At 39.7% G+C, this 19,872-nt stretch overlaps 1 protein-coding gene across 1 annotated transcript in view; it reads right to left on the reverse strand.

Moving 5' to 3' along the window:
• pemt (phosphatidylethanolamine N-methyltransferase) overlaps window positions 1-13,519 on the reverse strand; it is a 66,362-nt gene extending 52,843 nt beyond the window's left edge. The window contains 2 exon segments of the mRNA XM_038735947.1: window positions 11,468-11,575; window positions 13,264-13,519. Of these exon segments, the coding sequence (XP_038591875.1) occupies window positions 11,468-11,575; window positions 13,264-13,515 (360 nt within the window). The 5' untranslated portion in view covers window positions 13,516-13,519.
• Between the last annotated feature and the right edge of the window lie 6,353 nt (window positions 13,520-19,872).

Below are 19,872 nucleotides of genomic sequence, written 5' to 3' on the forward strand. Positions count from 1 at the left end.
ATATTATATTCATTCATTACACACAGACTGATATATTTCAAATGTTTATTTCATTTAATTGTGATGATTAAAACTGACAACTAATGAAAATCCAAAATTCAGTATCTCTGAAAATTAGAATATTACTTAAGACCAATACAAAAAAAGGATTTTTAGAAATTTTGGCCAACTGAAAAGTATGAACATGAAAAGTGTGAGCATGTACAGCACTCAATACTTAGTTGGGGCTCCTTTTGCCTGAATTACTGCAGCAATGCGGCGTGGCATGGAGTCGATCAGTCTGTGGCACTGCTCAGGTGTTATGAGAGCCCAGGTTGCTCTGATAGTGGCCTTCAGCTCTTCTGCATTGCTGGGTCTGGCGTATCGCATCTTCCTCTTCACAATACCCCATAGATTTTCTATAGGGTTAAGGTCAGGCAAGTTTGCTGCAATTAAGAACAGGGATACCACGGTGCTTAAACCAGGTACTGGTAGCTTTGGCCCTGTGTGCAGGTGCAAGTCCTGTTGGAAAATGAAATCTGCATCTCCATAAAGTTGGTCAGCAGCAGGAAGCATGAAGTGCTCTAAAACTTCCTGGTAGACGGCTGCGTTGACCTTGGACCTCAGAAAACACAGTGGACCAACACCAGCAGATGACATGGCACCCCAAACCATCACTGACTGTGGAAACTTTACACTGGACTTCAAGCAACGTGGATTCTGTGCATCTCCTCTCTTCCTCCAGACTCTGGGACCTTGATTTCCAAAGGAAATGCAAAATTTACTTTCATCAGAGAACATAACTTTGGACCACTCAGCAGCAGTCCAGTCCTTTTTGTCTTTAGCCCAGGCGAGATGCTTTTGACGTTGTGTCTTGTTCAAGAGTGGCTTGACACAAGGAATGCGACAGCTGAAACCCATGTCTTGCATACGTCTGTGCGTGGTGGTTCTTGAAGCACTGACTCCAGCACTGATCTCCCCCACATTTTTGAATGGGTTTTGTTTCACAATCCTCTCCAGGATTTTTCTACCGCATCTTTTCCTTCCCTTCGCCTCTCTATTAATGTGCTTGGACACAGAGCTCTGTGAACAGCCAGCCTCTTTAGCAATGACCTTTTGTGTCTTGCCCTCCTTGTGCAAAGTGTCAATGGTCGTCTTTTGGACAGCTGTCAAGTCAGCAGTCTTCCCCATGATTGTGGAGCCTACAGAACTAGACTGAGAGACCATTTAAAGGCCTTGCAGGTGTTTTGAGTTAATTAGCTGATTAGAGTGTGGCACCAGGTATCTTCAATATTGAACCTTTTCATAATATTCTAATTTTCTTAGATACTGATTTTGGGGTTTTCATTAGTTGTCAGTTATAATCATCAAAATTAAAAGGAATGAACACTTGAAATATATCAGTCTGTGTGGAATGAATGTATACATTATACAAGTTTCACTTTTTGAACGGAATTACTGAAATAAATCAACTTTTTGATGATATTCAAATTATATGACCAGCACCTGTAAGGTCAGCAAGAACAATTAATGAATATGCCTCCCCATCCAGAAACCGCAGAAGCAATGTTACACATTACAGGGTGATGTAACTAGACATGGAAGACACGTGTATACATATAAAGGCCCAGATATATTTTTGCCAATTGTCAGAAAGGACAGCAGACACACTTAAGGGCCCAGTCACTGGCATTTAAAATAATATTTTTAATTTTTAAAAATCTATTTGTTTCAATGTAATTGGCTCAATCAGTGGATTTGCACAAGGTGGTCCTTCACATCAGCTTCAACTCTGATGAATCTCGTGAATTTGTGCAGTTGATTGACAGAAAACTGTCTTGATAGTGCTGACCTTCGAGGGAACGGAGGGCTTCAGAGGTCAAATGGACAATACTATTACTTAAATAAATGTGTGAACTTCTAAACATTTTTCACAGAAGACAATCTGACTCCCCGTGACCCTGTATGCAGGATAAGGGTTGACGATGGATGGATGGATGGATGGATGGATGGACAATCTGACTCGGCATAGCAGCAGAAACACCGGTGTGCCCTGTTTAGGGGTTCCAGTAAACCATGCCATTGAACGAGCATACACAATACAAGGGCTCTGAAACTGGCAAAACTAAATAGTCTGTAGCGATCATTAATGTTACACCTGTGCTTTTCCCTCAGTAGATTCAACAATTTACATCTACACAACAGTTTAAAAAGATGAAGACAGTAGTTAAACCTAATTAAGATCTACCTCCAATTTCAAAAAGGTTGTATGAAGGCTGCTGCAGGCTATATGTGGAGAAAAAAAGAAAACAAAATAGTCAGCTAAATGATTTAGAATAGAAAAAAAAATAGTACAAACATTTACAGCTCATTCATCATATGCGGTTGTAGCCCCCTCTACGCTACACACACAGAAAATATCTAAACAAATATTCCAATATTTAAATTACAATAAAATAAAACAATAAAATAGGCAATAAAATAGAACAAAGTTTATGTAGCACTAAAGGAAGGAATAAAAGGAAATCAATGTTTACTTTGCTAGCTAGCCACAGATAATGCCTGTACAGTTGGTACATTTCTAAGTAATTACCGACAGCAGAAACACTTCAGCGGCCAAATGCACACAATAGCTTTGAATTCAGTCTAAACACACCTGAGGGGGTTTCGTACAAGGGAAAAACAAGAAAATCACTACTGTGTGACTCACTAAACCTTCCTGTGACAAAAGCATTGTTAGCGAGATCACCACGAAAGACTGAAAGGAGGAAACAGCACGGGCCAAATTGAGAGAAGAGGTGTAGAGGTGGAGTGAAAAAAATAATGGAAATGAAGAGCTGGAGAAGAGGAGGTGCACATGGAAGATCTTAAAGAGAGAGAACGAAACATTTGCAGAAGTGAACCTATTTTCAACCTGGGTAATATGTTCGGGCTGAAGGAGAGTCAGTGCTGCATGTGACTGTTATGTCCCACTCTAGCCCATGTGGCTGTACACAACCAGTGGTGGGAAATCTAGAAAGCAGGACTGTTTCTTTCACTAATGACAAAATTATATTCAGATTAGAGCTGGACGATAAAATGATAATTGTTGCAATATAATGTTCCTCGATAACAATATAACAAATGTTCAATAAATGTTCGATGCACTTCATTTTTTCTATTAAGATATTTGTTTTGTTAATGAAAGTAGCACTGAAAAAAGATTTTACTTAATTTGAAAAAAATTGTGCATATTATAATTATTTTGAATGTTCTACCTCAGATTGGTGAAATGATCCACTTTCATTTAACTGTTTTTTCTACTTTCACTCAAGAGCAAAATCAGCCTTTAACTTGAAAGAAATAATGATTTGACATTTATCGTGATAATTTTCGATATCAACTGATTGTGATAACATTTTTGGCCACATCACCCTGCCCTATATCAGGTACAAACTGAAGTTAATTTTCGTCTCACTCTTATGGCTTGAGTGGTAGTGAACCCGCAAGTCTGAGTCTCGTTAACAACAGCGGCCAATAAACGAGTTCCCAACTGACATTAGTTATCAACAAGCAGCCTCTCTACTCCTGGAGCTGTACAGCTTTAGATAACAAGCTGTGAGGTGAATCAAGGTGAATCATGTTCAAAACATTTGCTGTGGAAATTGGCATTGTCAAGAGCGTAATTTCCACTGGAGATGTAGGGGGGCGTGGGGTCTCACTTTCAAAATCCTAACCCACTTTTACAGTGTGTGGTTGCTTTAAAAGTTTACTACAGTCTCTCTAGCGAACGTTTTCTCACTGTTCAGTTGGCAAAATCCATTTGAGATAAGAGAGGAGTTGATAAAAACATTGATGCGCATCTAAGTCAAGGTCGATTACTACCATGTGCCCAGAGCAATAAGCTTAATGGTGCTTTCAAACCAAACGCGAATTTAATCCTCGCAACGCTTTCCTCGCTTGACTACATTCGCTACAAATGTTCACACACAACGTAAGAAGGTGATTAGAACCCGCGAACATTCGCTTGAGTTGGAAATTTTCATCTCACCGGCGCTTCGCACCGCCTGACAGGAAATCGCAGCTCTACGCGTCTTCTTTGCATTGACTTTGTATGTAAACTCACCGCCCCGAACGCTCGCTTTGCTTTTTGTCTGAAAGCACAGTAAGAAAGAGCAGCATGTGGTGCAGCAAGTGACACGGGTTAGGTGCCTCAGGTTGGGCATGTGTGAGCCTGAGATCAAGACTGCAAGCACTACTTCACTACTACTTGTTTTTCAGTAGAGAAAAAAATCTATATTTTCATGTACAATTCCCATAAAAACATGCTAGAACATAACATAAATTAAAGATTAATCATGCACAGTGCTCTTTGTAGTAAAGCTATTTAATTTCATCCTTGTTAGCATTTTACATGTAGCCACGTTCTGTCGCTTACAATTTCAAACAGACTGTATGTTTGATGTCTTCACTCTCAATTCATACATGTAATATCTATTTTTTAACTGTATCGTTATTGTGTTAACTAATCTTTAACAGCTGGTTTCTCAAAATGGCATGTTTCCTGTATGCCAAGTCACCTTCCTTGCCCTTCATGGCAGTCATGTCATCATAATTTTACACACTTTTTCTTAGGTCTGATAGCAAGCGAGTATTTAAAAAAATATCTGTAAAAATGTGGGGGGAAAACAATCCATCTTATACACTTATACATGAGTGGTATATTGTGAATACCGTTAAATTAATACAAAACACTTTGGATTTGTGCTATAGGCAAAATCAGCACATATTTAATGAGGGAATGCTTCATTTGAATTTAAAAAATAAAACATTTTATAAAAAAGCTTCTATTTGTTATTTACATACATATATTTGTATATATATTTGTTTTTGAAAAGTGCTCTACAAATAAGGATTATTATTATTATTATATGAGTAAAGCTGTGAAAAAGCCTATTTGACTGTGGTGTCTGGCCTCAAAGAAAGAAAGAAGTTCAGCTCCTAATGACATGTCTAATTGGCTTTGCCTTGTTGAAACTCTATTTGATTCTACAAATTTGGCACCCTGGACATAAGATTCCAATATAAACATTCAAACTTTTTATCAGTAACTATAATCAACAAGACTTCGAAGCTGATAATACCCAATGTCAGCGAGAAAAAAAAATGAGCTTGTCTCATCACCACAGTTATCACCGACGTTTAATGGGAGGAAATTACATCATTAACTCCCGATGACACCCCTGCAATCAGTGCACAGGTGTAATCAGGCGCAGCAGTCTGCGAGCTGGATCTGAGTCTAATGCTAATGCTCGATGTCTCGGGTTGACGGACACGCTGTCCCTGGGACAAAGTGCATCTGCAATTTCCAGCAGCTTTCCGAGACTTAACTCTGCAGAGGAGCCACCATGTAAGCCACGTACACACAAGGACACACTCATAGCCCACACTACGCAGGTGATGCTGAGTTCAGTTAAGCCTGCAGAGACTCTAAAACTCCCAGCAGAGCGAGCAAACCAAGCAAAATTGGTACAACCACAGGCTGACTGTTCCAGCAGCAGGACTGCCTCAGTTCCAAAATAAGGTCAATGTGTCACAACCTCACCGTGACATACTGACCTCATTGTCTCACACTGAGCCCAGAGTTTTAGCCTGGAAGTTTCTTGGAAAAGCAGATTTTTGGGCCAGTGGTTAGGGAAGTAGTGCTTAGGGTTAGAGTAAATCTCCAGGAAATTAATGTAAGTCTATGTAACGTCCCCAAAAGTGACACAAGTAAAGGTGTTCGTGTGTGTGTGTGATCAGTGTCTCATTCAGGGACAGTACTGATGTCAGTGTGCAGTGGTAGTGGGGGGATGGTACGTCCAGATCTGCACACGCACACACACACCACATTCAAGGAACAGGCCTTGCTGTGTCTCAGTTGCAGCGGGAACACTGTGTTCAGTGCAAAAGCCAAGTATACTTCCATTATTAAAGAGCAGGTGAGGAGTCCCTTTCTCTGTTATTTCACAGCACATCTAGCCTGTGGGCATTTAAAGCACTTAAAGGTATTATTAGGTAATATTTCTGAGGATTTATTGACAGAAATGCAATATAATTTCCATAACTATGTTTTCAATGGTGTATAAAGACCTTATATAATGAACTGCTATGTTTCTATGACCTTAGAATGAGCCATTTTATCTACATAACCACGGGTCCCCCCTTCCATGGACGTCGCCCTGTTGCGTCTTCATGTTTCTACAGTAGCCGAAATGGACAAACAGCGCTACAGAGTGAGTATCATCACTAGGTTGTTCTTCTTCGTCCTGTATAATTCCTGCAGTGTAGACGTAGGTAGACGCTCGTCACTAGTTTAAATGCATACGAAGAAGAAAAAGAGGAAATAATAATAATAATAATAATATACAGTCTCTGAGTGGTCATCTGGTTTATTAAAAGTAAGAACAGAAGTGACATTTGGACAAATGGAGGGCTACACCTATTATTTAGCACGAGCCGACAGTGTGTGGATCTTTGTTATCAAAGAAGTGATAACATGTCGGGACAGATACAGACAGATGACGGGAGAAATAAAGGATATTTTTTTGTGGATTTTCCCATATGGAAGGAGCTGATGCAGGACATATATTATTAAATCGGAGCTGAAGCTGTCTGTTTTCTGCTGGACAGGTAATTAAGTTGACTGCAACTTTAGCGATCAAACTGTTGTTGAAGTGTTTCCCTTGTCATTGTTGTGAAATATATAGTTGGATTGTAATTCATTAACATTATTCTTCAGTGTGGGTTTTGCCTTTGCTGTTGACAGAAATGTGCCGCTTACGTCCGTGAGACAATCAACTGATTAACTGCCAATAAAACTGTAATGTAACTTACAGCATTGAAGCTCGCTTCAGCTAGCTAAACTTCTCATTTACATCCCTGATTACACACTTAACCTTTAAGTGGGATTTTAAGCAGAGAGACCTTCCGTGAACCAGGAAACTAGCCTCCATGAGTAGCAAATACTGGGAAAGCAAAACAGCAATGTAAAAAAAGTGTCATTATTTCACAAATTCATTTAAATATTAATCCAAATGATTGCTATTTTCTGAGGAAACAAAATAATATCCTCGAACTTTTCCACCGAAATATCTTTGTACTGATTTAACCAGGATAACAAGAAATTGCATCGCAATGACATACAATAATACTGTAATTGTGCCGTCCTTGCACATGGGAAAAGAGCTTACAACAGCAGCTTCTGCAGAATGTTACCTCAAGGTTGAGGCTCATAATGGGTACCTGGAGCTTTTTATATTAGAAGACTTTCTTTCTTGCATCTCTCTAACATTTTCTACAGAATTTTGTCACGCTTCCTCATACAGAAAAGGGCAGGCCTAATCCATTCCCAGCCTTGGGGTCGGGATATTGCAGGGTTTCCTGCAAACGAGGCTGCAAGAAAGTTGCTAAAAACAGATTAGTATGTTAAGTAAATATAAAGTTAATCTAAATCAAGTTACTTTTCAAAAAGTAAAAAATATGTTAAAAATGTTAAAAAATAAAACATGATGATGACAAAAATAAATTGTTTTTGAGTCCTTGTCGCAGCGGCAGGGGTTCAAGTCCGACCCGCGGACCTTTGCTGCATGTCATACATTGTCATACTCTCTCCTACATTTCCCATCTGCCTCAACTGTCCTGTCATAAATAAAGGCCCAAAATACTTTAAAAAATAAATAAATGAATAGTTTGAATTACAGTATAATCCATGAACCTTTACATTCACAAGATTGCAATCTGATCGTAAAGACTGCACAACTGTTACTGAATTCTCGCCACTTCATTCTGCCCCTGACCCTTGAGCTCCCTGTGAATGAACACCAGCTGATGATTATACTAAAACCATCCTTGAACACAATGAAATGCTAATGTGACCTAATAGAAATGCAGCCTCTTAAGAGAGCTGCGTACATGTTGGACTAGAATTTAATTACTGAGCCAGACTGCTGGGTCCTTTCAGTTGAGACGTTTTCGCAGCTTATGTGGTCATATAAACTATCTGTTATTACATAACTAACAGAGCAACGTGCACCTCACACTGCCACTGTTAAAGAAAAAAAAAACAAGCTTCTTACTCACAAGTCCAGGATCGGGGAAGGGGGGAGGGGTGTCGGTGGAAAACGTGACAGCAAACACCAATCGACGAGGTAGGAATACAAGACCCCTCCTCATTCAAAGAGGCATAGACGGCAGCCTTGAAGAGGTTTGAATGTGTTGATATAAACTCTTAAACAAAAGCTCTGTCTTCATGAGACACAATGCAGAAGCACAAATGTTCAAGGTTAGGTTCTGTTTTACATCTCAGATAAATCCACTGCACACGACCTGCCAAGACGGAAAAGGTTAGCAAATAGCTGGTGAACATAGTGGAGCGTTTAGCAGCTAAAGAGCCAGAAACTCCCCTCACAAGTTGGTGGAGACCAAAACAAAGCTAAAAGGAGAGTGAAACATGACTCCAAATAATTGCTACGTTGCTTTGTGTGTGCTGGAATTTGAAATAAGGAACTTTTTGCTAAAAAGTTTACATATCAACTTAAAAGTTGATGATATGTTTGTGTTGTGTTTGCAGCTTGTTTCTGCTGCCCCCAAGTGAAAATAAATAAATCAGTAAATGAAAGTTTAAAATTGCACTAGTTTATGTTTTCATATGAACTATGCGTCAAATGACTACGTGACAGGGGACGTTTGGAGTGACTCTGCAGTTCCCCTCCGTAGAGCGTTTGCAGGTTTTAGCAAATACTTTTGGGGTTTTTTTTTTCAACCTCTGCAACTTCACTGTTTTTGTTCAGTCTTACTGCTTTCGTCAGCATCATCCCCAGACTCCGTAGGTTGCTGCTTTTGGTAAAAATCTGATAAACTAACTAAAAGCTACCTGCTCAGCACTAAACAGCAGACAAAGTTAGCAGTTAGGTGGTGAAAATAATGGAACATTTGAAGACCAAAGCAGAGCTAAAATGACTCCAGGGAGCCAGAGGAATCTATGGAAAATCAGTTTCATGCAATGTGACCCTTTGACTCAAGTTGAAACATTTCAGGCTTTTTTTCACTCTCAGCAGAAACATGCTAAACCTTCAGTATTATCAGGACCAAGGTACCAGCACAGCACATGCAGCACATAGAGTTCCATGACACAAGGCAACAAATGATGGTTAAAAACACTTTACAACTGCCTTTTATCAAAATGCCATCACCATAAATGAACAAGTTCCTTGGACCAGGTGTACAGAGACACAGGTACAAGTTAGTACCCTAATCTTAAAATCCCATCAGCTGTTGTCTGAGCAATCACATGTGACAGAATCAGACACTGCTGGCAGTTTGTTTTTAGCATAAAGACATCCATCACATATGTGTCTGTTTCTGCCTTCACCCTTTAGGAGATGTTAGTCCAAGACCTTTCCCAACACTCCCTCCTTTTAGGATTACGGCATTGTAGTTCAAACAGACAAGATGAAAGGGTACCTAAGTTTCATCAGTCATCATGCTGTTTGCATGAATAACCCCAATTACAGCTTATCTCCCAGCAAAATGCACAAAAGGGGTGACTTGGGATCATGCGCAGGGCCAAGATCACCTCAGCAGCATTTACTTTAATGCAAATAATTGGCTTCTCTTTTGTAAATGGAGAGCTACTTTATGATGAACATGTGTCCTGGTGGGGTGTGATAATAGACTGAGCCAGTGGTCAAATGAGTCACCATTAAAAAGGTCAGTTACATGACATTCTGGAAATGAAACACACGCACCTGCTGAAGCGGTGGAACGAATTTCAGAAGGAGCGAGTAAATTACGGCAATTATAGCCAATGATCCCACATGACCATTGGAAATCTGGACAACAAGAGATCATTATTACATGTAGTTTGCATTATAACTAAGCAAAATGAGACTGATAGCACAGAAGAGCATGTTTAAATTGCAGTATATATGTTTAAACTCCTGTGAATTTTCTTTTTCATTTTGTTGTTGTGGAAAACATTTTGAATTCGCACATTTCAGCAACTGCATTTTAATTAATGGTGTACTTTCATGGAAGCAAAGTGCCGCATAAAGAACGTGGTTGAGGAATACAGGTAGACAGGATTTTTTCTAATATGACTACTTTGCCTTAATTGTAGTATTATAGAAAGCAAAGTGTTGGCATGATTCACTCAGTAAAGCCCATCACTGAGGAAGATGTCATTTTAAATGTATGACTCAAGTTTGCATTGCGCTTTTGCACTTGAGATCTTGAGTGTCTCCGAGGAAAACTGAAAGAGAACATCTCCTTTCTATGTCTTTGTGAAAAGGATCCTCAAGAATTGACTTTTACAGTGCACTGCAATCGACACACCCAAAACACCAGCGTTATTTACGGCCTGATTCTGAGATGCAGTATTTTGTACTGTACAGTCTATTTGACTATGCAGTATTATTATGTCTATTATTAGACATTAACTATAATTAGTCTTGATTCCCTAATGATGATCCTAAAGATATCTGACATTGAATCATGAAATGTAGCCATCTTGTCTGTGAAGGACAACCCTCTGTGATAGACAGAAAGGCAGTTTTATCAAGCTCAGGGACGCTGTCTTGCCTTATTTTGACATAGACGTATCAACAGTCATTGACAGCCTATCTGTGGACAGATACATCATTTTCAAAATGCTAAATGTAAATGCTCCGTACTTGTATAGCGCCTTTCTAGTCTTTTCGACCACTCAAAGCGCTTTTACACTACATCTGCATTCACCAGTCACACTCACTCATACACTGGCGGAATAGCCGCCAGGGGCAATTCGGGGTTCAGTATCTTGCCCAAGGACACTTCGACATGCAACCAGGGGGAGCCAGGATTGAACCGCCGACCTTCCGGAGTCAGTAGAGCAGCAAGATCCCTCACCGGCTTCCCACCGATGATTCAGTTGTGTGAACCTGGTCAAGCCAAAAGCACCACTGCTGGGGATTCACAACATTTCTTGAGTCGATCAACACAAACAATGATTCACTGATCAGCACTATGATAACTGCTGTGTTATGATAACAGCAGCCATTGCGCTATTGTTTGGGGTGGCGATGGCGCAATGGATAAGACTATACCTTTGGTGTGAGAGACCTGGGTTCAATCCCCCACTGTGACCCATCCACCATTGTGTCCCTGAGCAAGACACTCAGCCCCTAGTTGCTCCAAAGGTGTGCGACCTCTGACATATATAGCAATTGTAAGTCGCTTTGTTTACCCAAAAAATAAATAAATACGTTGGTTTGAAAATACTGTGTGGTCAGACTGCTCTCTCACCACGGTGAAATGCAATAAAAGGCTGAGTACACACTAAGTTGCCTATACGGAACAATTGTGCCTATATCCAATCAGGAATATTTTTGGGGGAATTGTCCAAATATTTGACTACAACACGATATATGTGTTGTATAGAAGATTATTTAGCAGCTACAATATATACAGTATGATCTAAAGCAGGTCTTACCACATTCCAGAAAAAAGGGTTGAAGATAATGGCGATCACAGCGATACAAAAGCTGGAGTCATGAAAGTTGATGAGCCTTAAGACTTCTTCCATCAGCGTCAAGTCCATCTGAAAGAAACAGCCATGTGGAAAACAGGGGTGTGAAGAGAAGAAACACATAAAACAAATGATTTCATTTAAAGACGGGTGGTTATAAAAGTGTGGCCCAAGAAACACTAGCCTGGTTTCCACCCTAATTTAGCACATGTATTTACCAGATTTTCAGAAAATTAGCAAAAGCGCAATGTGAATAAGTGTGTGTTTTCTATTACTACTGTTAAGGAGTTGAGCCCAGTGAGAGAGACAGCCAGTGGCTATAATTCAACTGTCGGTGCAATTAAGCCATTAGAGAGTAAAAAGGACGCAGCGTGATGACGTAGTTTGCTAGTTGTTTTGTCACAGTACAGAGCTTCAGCAGATACCTCACCATCTTGATCCTTAAAAGGCTTTGTTTGTTATTTTTTCAACTTAAAAAGACATGCACTACACACTGACGGCGGATTTCCATCAGCATCCATTATGAACAGAGATCTTCTCAAACTGAGTGTCTCACATTTATTTGGTGGTTTACAGGTGTTGGGGAAGACTACTGCATATGTGGGGGAAAATATTGCATAAAGGCTTTTGTGGCTCCAGACAGAGCTGCACAAAATCTGACAAATGTCCAAGTGAACATCTACAGTAATATTAATCCAGAAACATCACATATTATGGGGACCATTTTTCTGCAGAATGAATCAAATACATTTTGTTGATAATACCTCATACGTCTATTTAAGTAAAGTTTTGAATGCAGTTGCAAATGTTAACTTGTCTTGGAGTATTTTCACAGTGTGGTATTAGTACTTTTACTTAAGTAAAGGATCTGAGTACTTCTTCATCCACTGAATGTTTTAACAGTATGCTGCTCCATTGCACAAAAGGATGGACCACTCGCTCATATTCATTTTCCTCCTGTCTTGAAAGAAAAACACCATTTTCACTGGACTGTCAAGACAATACTCAACCACAGATGACAGTATTAGTAGACATTTCTGCTGGATCTCTGCGACAGCAAGTTGGCTTTTTCCTCTGTATGTGTCAATTACAGGCCACCATAGAGGGATTCTTATCTCAGTGATGCAGGCTGACACAGGCAACAGGTCATGGTTACCCTGTTGAGTTTAACAAGCGCTCTGACCTAAGTAGCTTGCCAGTACTTGAATGAAACAGGGACATTTCAAATGAAAACTTAACTGTAGGCCAAGAAAGGTGGTGGTCAAAGTAGTTGTTTTTTGTTGTTGTTGTTATTGCCAACAAACCCTGTCATCACCAGACGGTAAGTTGTTTAAATAAATTAAAAATAAATTTTAAAAAAGAAAAATAGATTTTAACATATCTGTATGCAGGTTACAAAACTACTGGTTTTATCAAAATAAAAGGAAAGAAATATAAGTTATGTTGTAAAAATAACTTTCGTAAATTACTTTGTTACGAAAACATAAGTGTTACTTTTCTATTGCGGGTTAGGGTCTATTGCGTTTTGTTGAAGAAGCAATGTACTGATTGGAGTCAACACTTGTGTACTGTGGGTTTGCAGAAAAACATGCTTTTATTTTGAAAAAAAGGCTATTTTCCGGCTGTCAGAAGCTCAGCAATGAAGCAGGCGGGTAAAGTCGGTCAAACCGGGATCTTCGCCGCTTGTCTGAGCTGTCATCCCGATTCAAGAGAAAGTTAGACATGCAGAACAGCTTCGCATCTAACAGTTTCAGTTTTACCTTCGAAAAGTCGACGTTGTTGAGTCCTCCGCAGCAGTCCAGCGGCACAGGATGTCTGTTTCCAGCAGGTTTATTGTTCCGCACAGCGGCAGTGTTGCTGTCGCTCATACACACTGAGTAAACCCTGGCAGACCACCAGCACCCACTCATGTGTGTGAAAGATAACAAATATTGCACAATATTGAGTGCAAGGGTCTTATTTTTCGGTGAAAGGAGAGTGCTGTTGCTGTGGAGAATTACACATGCCCACATAACCCATAACCCTGCCCCGTGCATTCTGGGAAATGTAGTTCATAACTCACTAGAAGTGAATGGAAGCAACGGATTGGTTACTCACACAGGCAGTCCCTGTTTTCGCTCAAAAAATTACCTCAAATCTTTCATTTTTGGACCTGATGCTATATGTGATCGCCTGTAGGAAGTATTTTCTTCCTGCAATAGTTTTCTACTTTGTAGTGAATGAAAAGTCTGTTGCTCTACAGTGACATCTGTTGGTTGACAATGCTGCTTTTTGGAGTGGGGATGTGGGGTGGAGAGAAAGCCCTAAGACACACTTAATGAAACTAGCATCTACTTGATCGTGATCATCACCTTCTTAGCACAGCAGAAGTCTTCTTGTGCAAATGTGTTAATACTATTTTAATTGTTACACACACTCACACCCTTTTTCAAAACCATTAACACAGATCTCACACAAGGACCCCAAAAACAATTGGATTGTGCTGAAAAAAGGAAAATATACATTCGCAGTTGATAGAAATTATGAATCTGTAATGCAGCTGTGTGAAACTCCTTTGCACAACTCTTCAATCGGCATCAGTCCTCATCTGTCTATGAAAGATGGCACGTCTGTGTTGCTATTTGCAAGCATGGATCAAAGAGGCCAAAGGTACTTAAGGATAGTAAGAGGTCAAGGCTGAGGGCCCTAATGGACTATTTTAACTCTTTATTTTGTTCTTTTAGATATTTCCACCCATACGTTTCTTTTGGTTAAACATAAAATAATGTTTATTTACAGTATTCAGCATTTCTGAGCTTGAAAGTATGGAAAAAGAATAACATGGACAAATCTGATGCAGTACAATAAAAGTATTTCTGATTTCGTGTGAAATTCTTTGTTGGTTCTTTGGTGAAGAAAGAATGCAGAACGAATGCTGTACCATAATGAATGTCCGAATTAGTCTGATCTAGGGTCTTTCTGTAGGTCTTACATGTCAACGACGGAAAGACCTGCAGGCACAACCTTCTTAGCAAATGTCTCTTTTTTACAGTATTTCAACAAGGCATCTAAAGAAAGTGCTGAAAGTGCAGGTGCAGAGTGGAGCAGGGTTATCTTTAAAATCATCTTTGGAGTCACTAATACAATTCTAGCTGTGACACGCTTGTAAAGAATCAACAAATGGCACAGGCATATAACACAAAATAAGGTTAACCTGGTTCATACTGATAGCTGTATTTTGTATTTTGTTGCCCATTGTGTAATGATTGATTTAAAGAATATATTCATTTGACCACCAGTTGCGCTGTTTGATGGAAATATTTCCTTTTTAATGTTTTGTGAGTGTTAGAGCCAGCAACCTTTAGTTTAGGCCTTTGTGTGAACTGTTTTGAAAACTTAATGGACAAATGTGTTAAAGCAAATGAGAAAAACGCCTTATTTTTAATCATCATCAAATTCAATCATCAAATTTATTGGCATAAACTCAACACTAAACGCTCAATCTGTGATTTAGTGTCTATACTTGTAAATGAATAGGTACTATTACCACCAAAAATCACAGGACCTATTGTCATTCCCAAGTTGATTGACAGGTCTTTTTAACACAGTGACTAACAGACATGAACTGTTATTGTTCTTTTCTTGTGCTTTAATGGCTCTGTTTACATCTGTAATGTCAGTAACTACTGCTTGGTTGACATAAAAAAATGGAATTAAATCAAATAAAAATATCTCCCCTTCCTAGGTATCATTCTCAGAGCCCCCCCTTCTACCTCCCTTTCTCTTTTTCTCTTCTCTTCCCTCTTCTCATCTCTCCTCTTTCCCCAGCCTTCCTTTCCCCTTCTTCTTTCCTCTCCTCCGCTTGTCCTTCTGTTTCTTTCTTCTCTTCCCTTCCTCTTTTTTCCCCTTCTCTCCTCCTCCCTCACCTTCTTTTCTTTGTGTTCTTCTACCTATTTTGCTCTCCCCTGTTTTTCTCATGTCATATTGCTACATTTTATTTTCCTGCCCCATTTCTCATTCTTGTATTTGCTCTCTTCTCCTTTCCTCTCTTCTTTCCTCCATTTGTTCCTCCTGTGTTCGCTATTTACGTCCTCTTCAGTCCTATTTCACTCCTCTTTTCCACTTCTGTCCTTTCCTCACCTCTCTTCTCTCTCTTCGTGTCCAACCCCCCCCCGTTTGTTTGGAGTCTATCAATTAAGTAGACGACGCCCCATGTGGAGGGAGAAATAGAGGGTGCACATACAGCCTTGCAGCTCCCTGACTGAGTCTAAAGTCCATTCATCAGCCTGTACGCTGTTGGAGCCAAGAACTTTATCATGTAAAATAAAACGGGCATGACATCCAGCCAGCAGGTGAAGATTACGGCCATAATTGATAGTCTCTCCTACATTTTCCCTTCTTCCTTGTTCCTTCAGCTGTACTTTTTATTCATCCTCACTTTCTCCTGCTCCTTAAGCTCCTGCCACCCCTGATGCAAACCAAATGAGGAGTATATAGTCAATTACAAACATTTTTGTACAATAAGTTTTATACTTTGCATAATCCCTTTTTGCTCCCCACAAAAGCAAGTCACTCAAAGTCTATATTGTTTTGTGGAGAGAACATAAAGGACTGTGTTGTTCACGCTGGAGCCCAAACACACTGTATGTTTACCTATTATTGTGTTCAAGCTCTTTTCATGGGCTGTTCTCTAAGTCTCTTTTGACTCTTTTCATTCTCGCATCTATACTTATGTACATGTACTTGAAAGGACATTGGTATAAAACTTTGGAATGAATATCATCAGTCATGAAGATTACATACTGAAAGCACAGATATTGTGAAAATGTGATGGAAGTGGGAGGAAATAGTTGTATGATAGCAGTCACACAAGTGAGCCTGGGGACAAAACTGCATTGAACATATAATAATAAATACCTTTAAAATGGCCATCATCAGGATTTTATGTATTAAAATGGATCACATGACTTCTTGTATGTGAAACAGGTGGCTAAAGCCTATGCTGTAGCCATGTGCCCTACGCCGTGCCTGACACACACCTCCCCAAAAGCCTACGCCAAGAAAGAGGAATAAAAAAACTCAACACACTGGAACATAGAAACCTCACCGCCAAATAGCATTTTGGCAGTTTAATTGAAGAGCAGTGCAGACACCAACGCACGAATATAAATGCTCACAACGGCATGTTGCCTACGCCTCAACGCAGAAGTATAAATTGACCTCAGCTCTGCAGATCCCTGCCGCTCTACGGATGGCTTTCAGCTAATTGTTTTAGTTTTACAGCCCACAAAAGATTTCTAAAAACCTACTGTACACTACCTGCTCAGCACCAAACGGGCGTAGTTAGCAACTAGCTGGTGAACATAGTGGAGCATTTAGCAGCTAAAGAGCCAGATGTTTCCCTCAGGAGTTGGTCGACTATGTTGTCACCTGGGAACTGGTCCTGGCCAAGAAATAGTCCAGCACATAGACCCCAATGAAACCTCATCATGCCGTTATTACACCTCAATTTTTGTACAGAATAAACAAACAAGATAATTGAGCTGTAAAGGTGCTGGTAGGCGAACTTTGGACACGGCCAGGCTTGCTGTTTCCCCCTGTTCCCAGTCTTTATGCTAAGCTGAGTCAACTGGCTACTGCCTCCAGCTACATATTTAGCTTACAGATATGAAGGTAGTATCAATCTATTAATTCAACTATCGGCAAGAAACTGAATACCATAAAACTTCAATTAATGGCCTGGACTTTAATTAGCTTCAGTCCCTGAACTCACAATGCCTATATTTGGGACAGGCGTCTATGTGTGACAGGCCTTCAATTCCTTTCCCACAAAAGTCTTGCTCAGCAAAGATGGGACAGAGATGATCAAATTGTTTATTTGTTAAAAATTAGTGTTTACCATACCAGTCTGATCTATTTCTGTAAAATTAACTGAACGACTGAACCGTGGACAATTTCACTGATCTTACGATGGAGGAAGACAATGTGTGTTGTGTTTATTATTGAAACAGAGATAAATAAAAGACACAACAATAGAAGAAGACTGTTGATCTCTCATATACACCTTTCTCTGCACAAAAAAAAATCAAGAAGCTGTTGTTAAGACCAGAGGGCTGTCAGCTTGTAGAGTGGTGGTTAAATTCAACACACACAATAATAAGAATTCTATCATCCTGCTCTCTCCCTATCTCACACTTAAATCAATACTGTAGCCTTTTTGTTCTTTTCCCTCTGATATGCATGTTGCAACACACACTAATGTGGACTTCATTGACTAAGTCTGTGAGACATTCAAAGGAAATGCATTGTGTTTGTCACAAAGGTTAGCGCTGAGGGCAATCACTTATCAAAAAAGTGTCTACTAAACAAGACAACAAACAGTTATGACATTTGTTTTAACATTGGATCAATTCTAAATAGTGCAAGAAGTAAAGGGAGCAAGAAGGAGCAGCAACAGTGGGTCGTTAGATAAAGAGCAGCAGGCGACAGGCGGCACACCTCCAACTCAAGGTAAACAACTCTTTTCCCTGTATTTTTTTTACTGCTTGCACCTTGTGCAGAAGTGGCGAACATGTTTACTGCCTGGTACAAAAAAAAATGTTTTCAGTCTCCATAGCTAATTCATGTCAACTGTACGCGGGTGAATTTTCTCACCACTTTAAATCATATTAAGGCTTAAAGTTATGCATACTTAAAGGTCCAGTGTGTAAGTTTTAGTGGCATCTAGTGGTGATGGTTGCAAATTGCCATCAGCAGCTCATGGTGTATTCATGTGCTCCTTGGATGGTCCCATTTCCAGAGTTGTGAAGTCATTCTTCTGACTTCAGTGTGTGTTTATGTGCTTTTAAGTCGGAATGTGGAATTAACATGGACGCTACTACAAAGCTGTGTTGGATTAGCATTATCAGACCATATAAACTACATGCAGACATCTAGTTTGGTTTACATGGACAGCAAACTAACCGTTATAACCGTGTTACAAATTACATGTTTGCAAGAGCGGGAGCAGGAGAAGCTCCCGCTCTTTCTGCTCTTGTGCTAAATAATACGTGTGGGCCAAATTTCTCTTCTTTTCTTACTTCCAATAAACCAGTTGACAACTACTACTACTGACGTTACTTGTTTTTCCCCTTCTTTTCCTCGTACAAATTCAACGTAGTGATGGAATGCGTGGAGCCGTTTGTCCGTTTGGCTACTGTTGAAACATGTCGATGAAACGGTGTATGTAGATAGAAATGGCTCATTCTAAGGTAATAAAAACAAAACAGTTCATTATGTAAGCTCTTCATACACCATTGAAAACATAGTTATGTATATTATATTGCATTTCTTTTAATAGATCCTCCTAAATATTACACTCTGGACCTTTAAAGGGAAACTTCTGTATTTTTCAACCTGGTCCCATGTTTTTCTATCCCATGTGTTCATCTATTGTAGCTGCTCAAGCAGTGTTGCTGTATTAAACCACTATCTAAACAAAAGCAGTTTTAATGTGACAGTTTAAATATCAATGCGACTTCCTATCACAATTGTTGTAACCATGGTGACCATAGCTGTCACCAAATCATTCTGTACTGAAATCTTCCAGTGTGTGTCAAGAGTTCATGTCATGTCATGTCATCACCAAGCCCTCACCCTGTTGGATTTTCTGGCTTAAGGTAGAAGTGAATAGAAAACTCCAGGTTTCAGAAATGGATGTAACAGAAGCTTCCATACGTCTTAAGTTTATGTTGTTAATAGGCCTTGGATTGTTGCAGAATCAACAAAACGTTAAAATGTATTAATAAAAAGTGCACACATTGTATGTAAGATTCCCAGATGACTAAACTCGTCGTCCTTGTAAAAAAACACATTAAAGCACAAACCCACATTACACACATGAACACACACACACACACACACACACACACACAGTGTTCAGCACAGGTAAACACTTTCTATCAAAACAGCCGCTCGCTGAAATCATTTCCTCCAGCTTCGACTCCTGTTTACAGTCAGGCGCTTTCACACAAGACGAGACCCAGGCAGAGGGAAATAACAACCAGCGGAAGGCTCCACATTTGCTTTCCCACCGTCCCTTTGTCCCCAGTGAAAGGACTGAATCATCAGAGACACATAACAAATAAGCCCGGCGTTATTCAAACACACACATGAGCTCTCATGAACACACGTGTGAGAGACAGAAAAGTGAATAATAATTGGTCACAACACTCAAACAGTGTACAAGCAGGCACACAGTCACACACACGCTGAGCTCTTCACAGCCAATGTTATGATTAGATTTTTTTCACGGTGTGTGATGCAGTGTCTAAAACTTCCATTTAAAAAAACATCTTGTCACATTGACATATTGAATGTCATATTTACTTTACTTGGTTTAAAGCTGGTTT

Source organism: Micropterus salmoides, unplaced genomic scaffold (assembly GCF_014851395.1).
Source record: "Micropterus salmoides isolate LMB-PRFRI ecotype aquatic unplaced genomic scaffold, ASM1485139v1 Ms_hic_scaffold_21, whole genome shotgun sequence".
Taxonomy (NCBI): domain Eukaryota; kingdom Metazoa; phylum Chordata; class Actinopteri; order Centrarchiformes; family Centrarchidae; genus Micropterus; species Micropterus salmoides.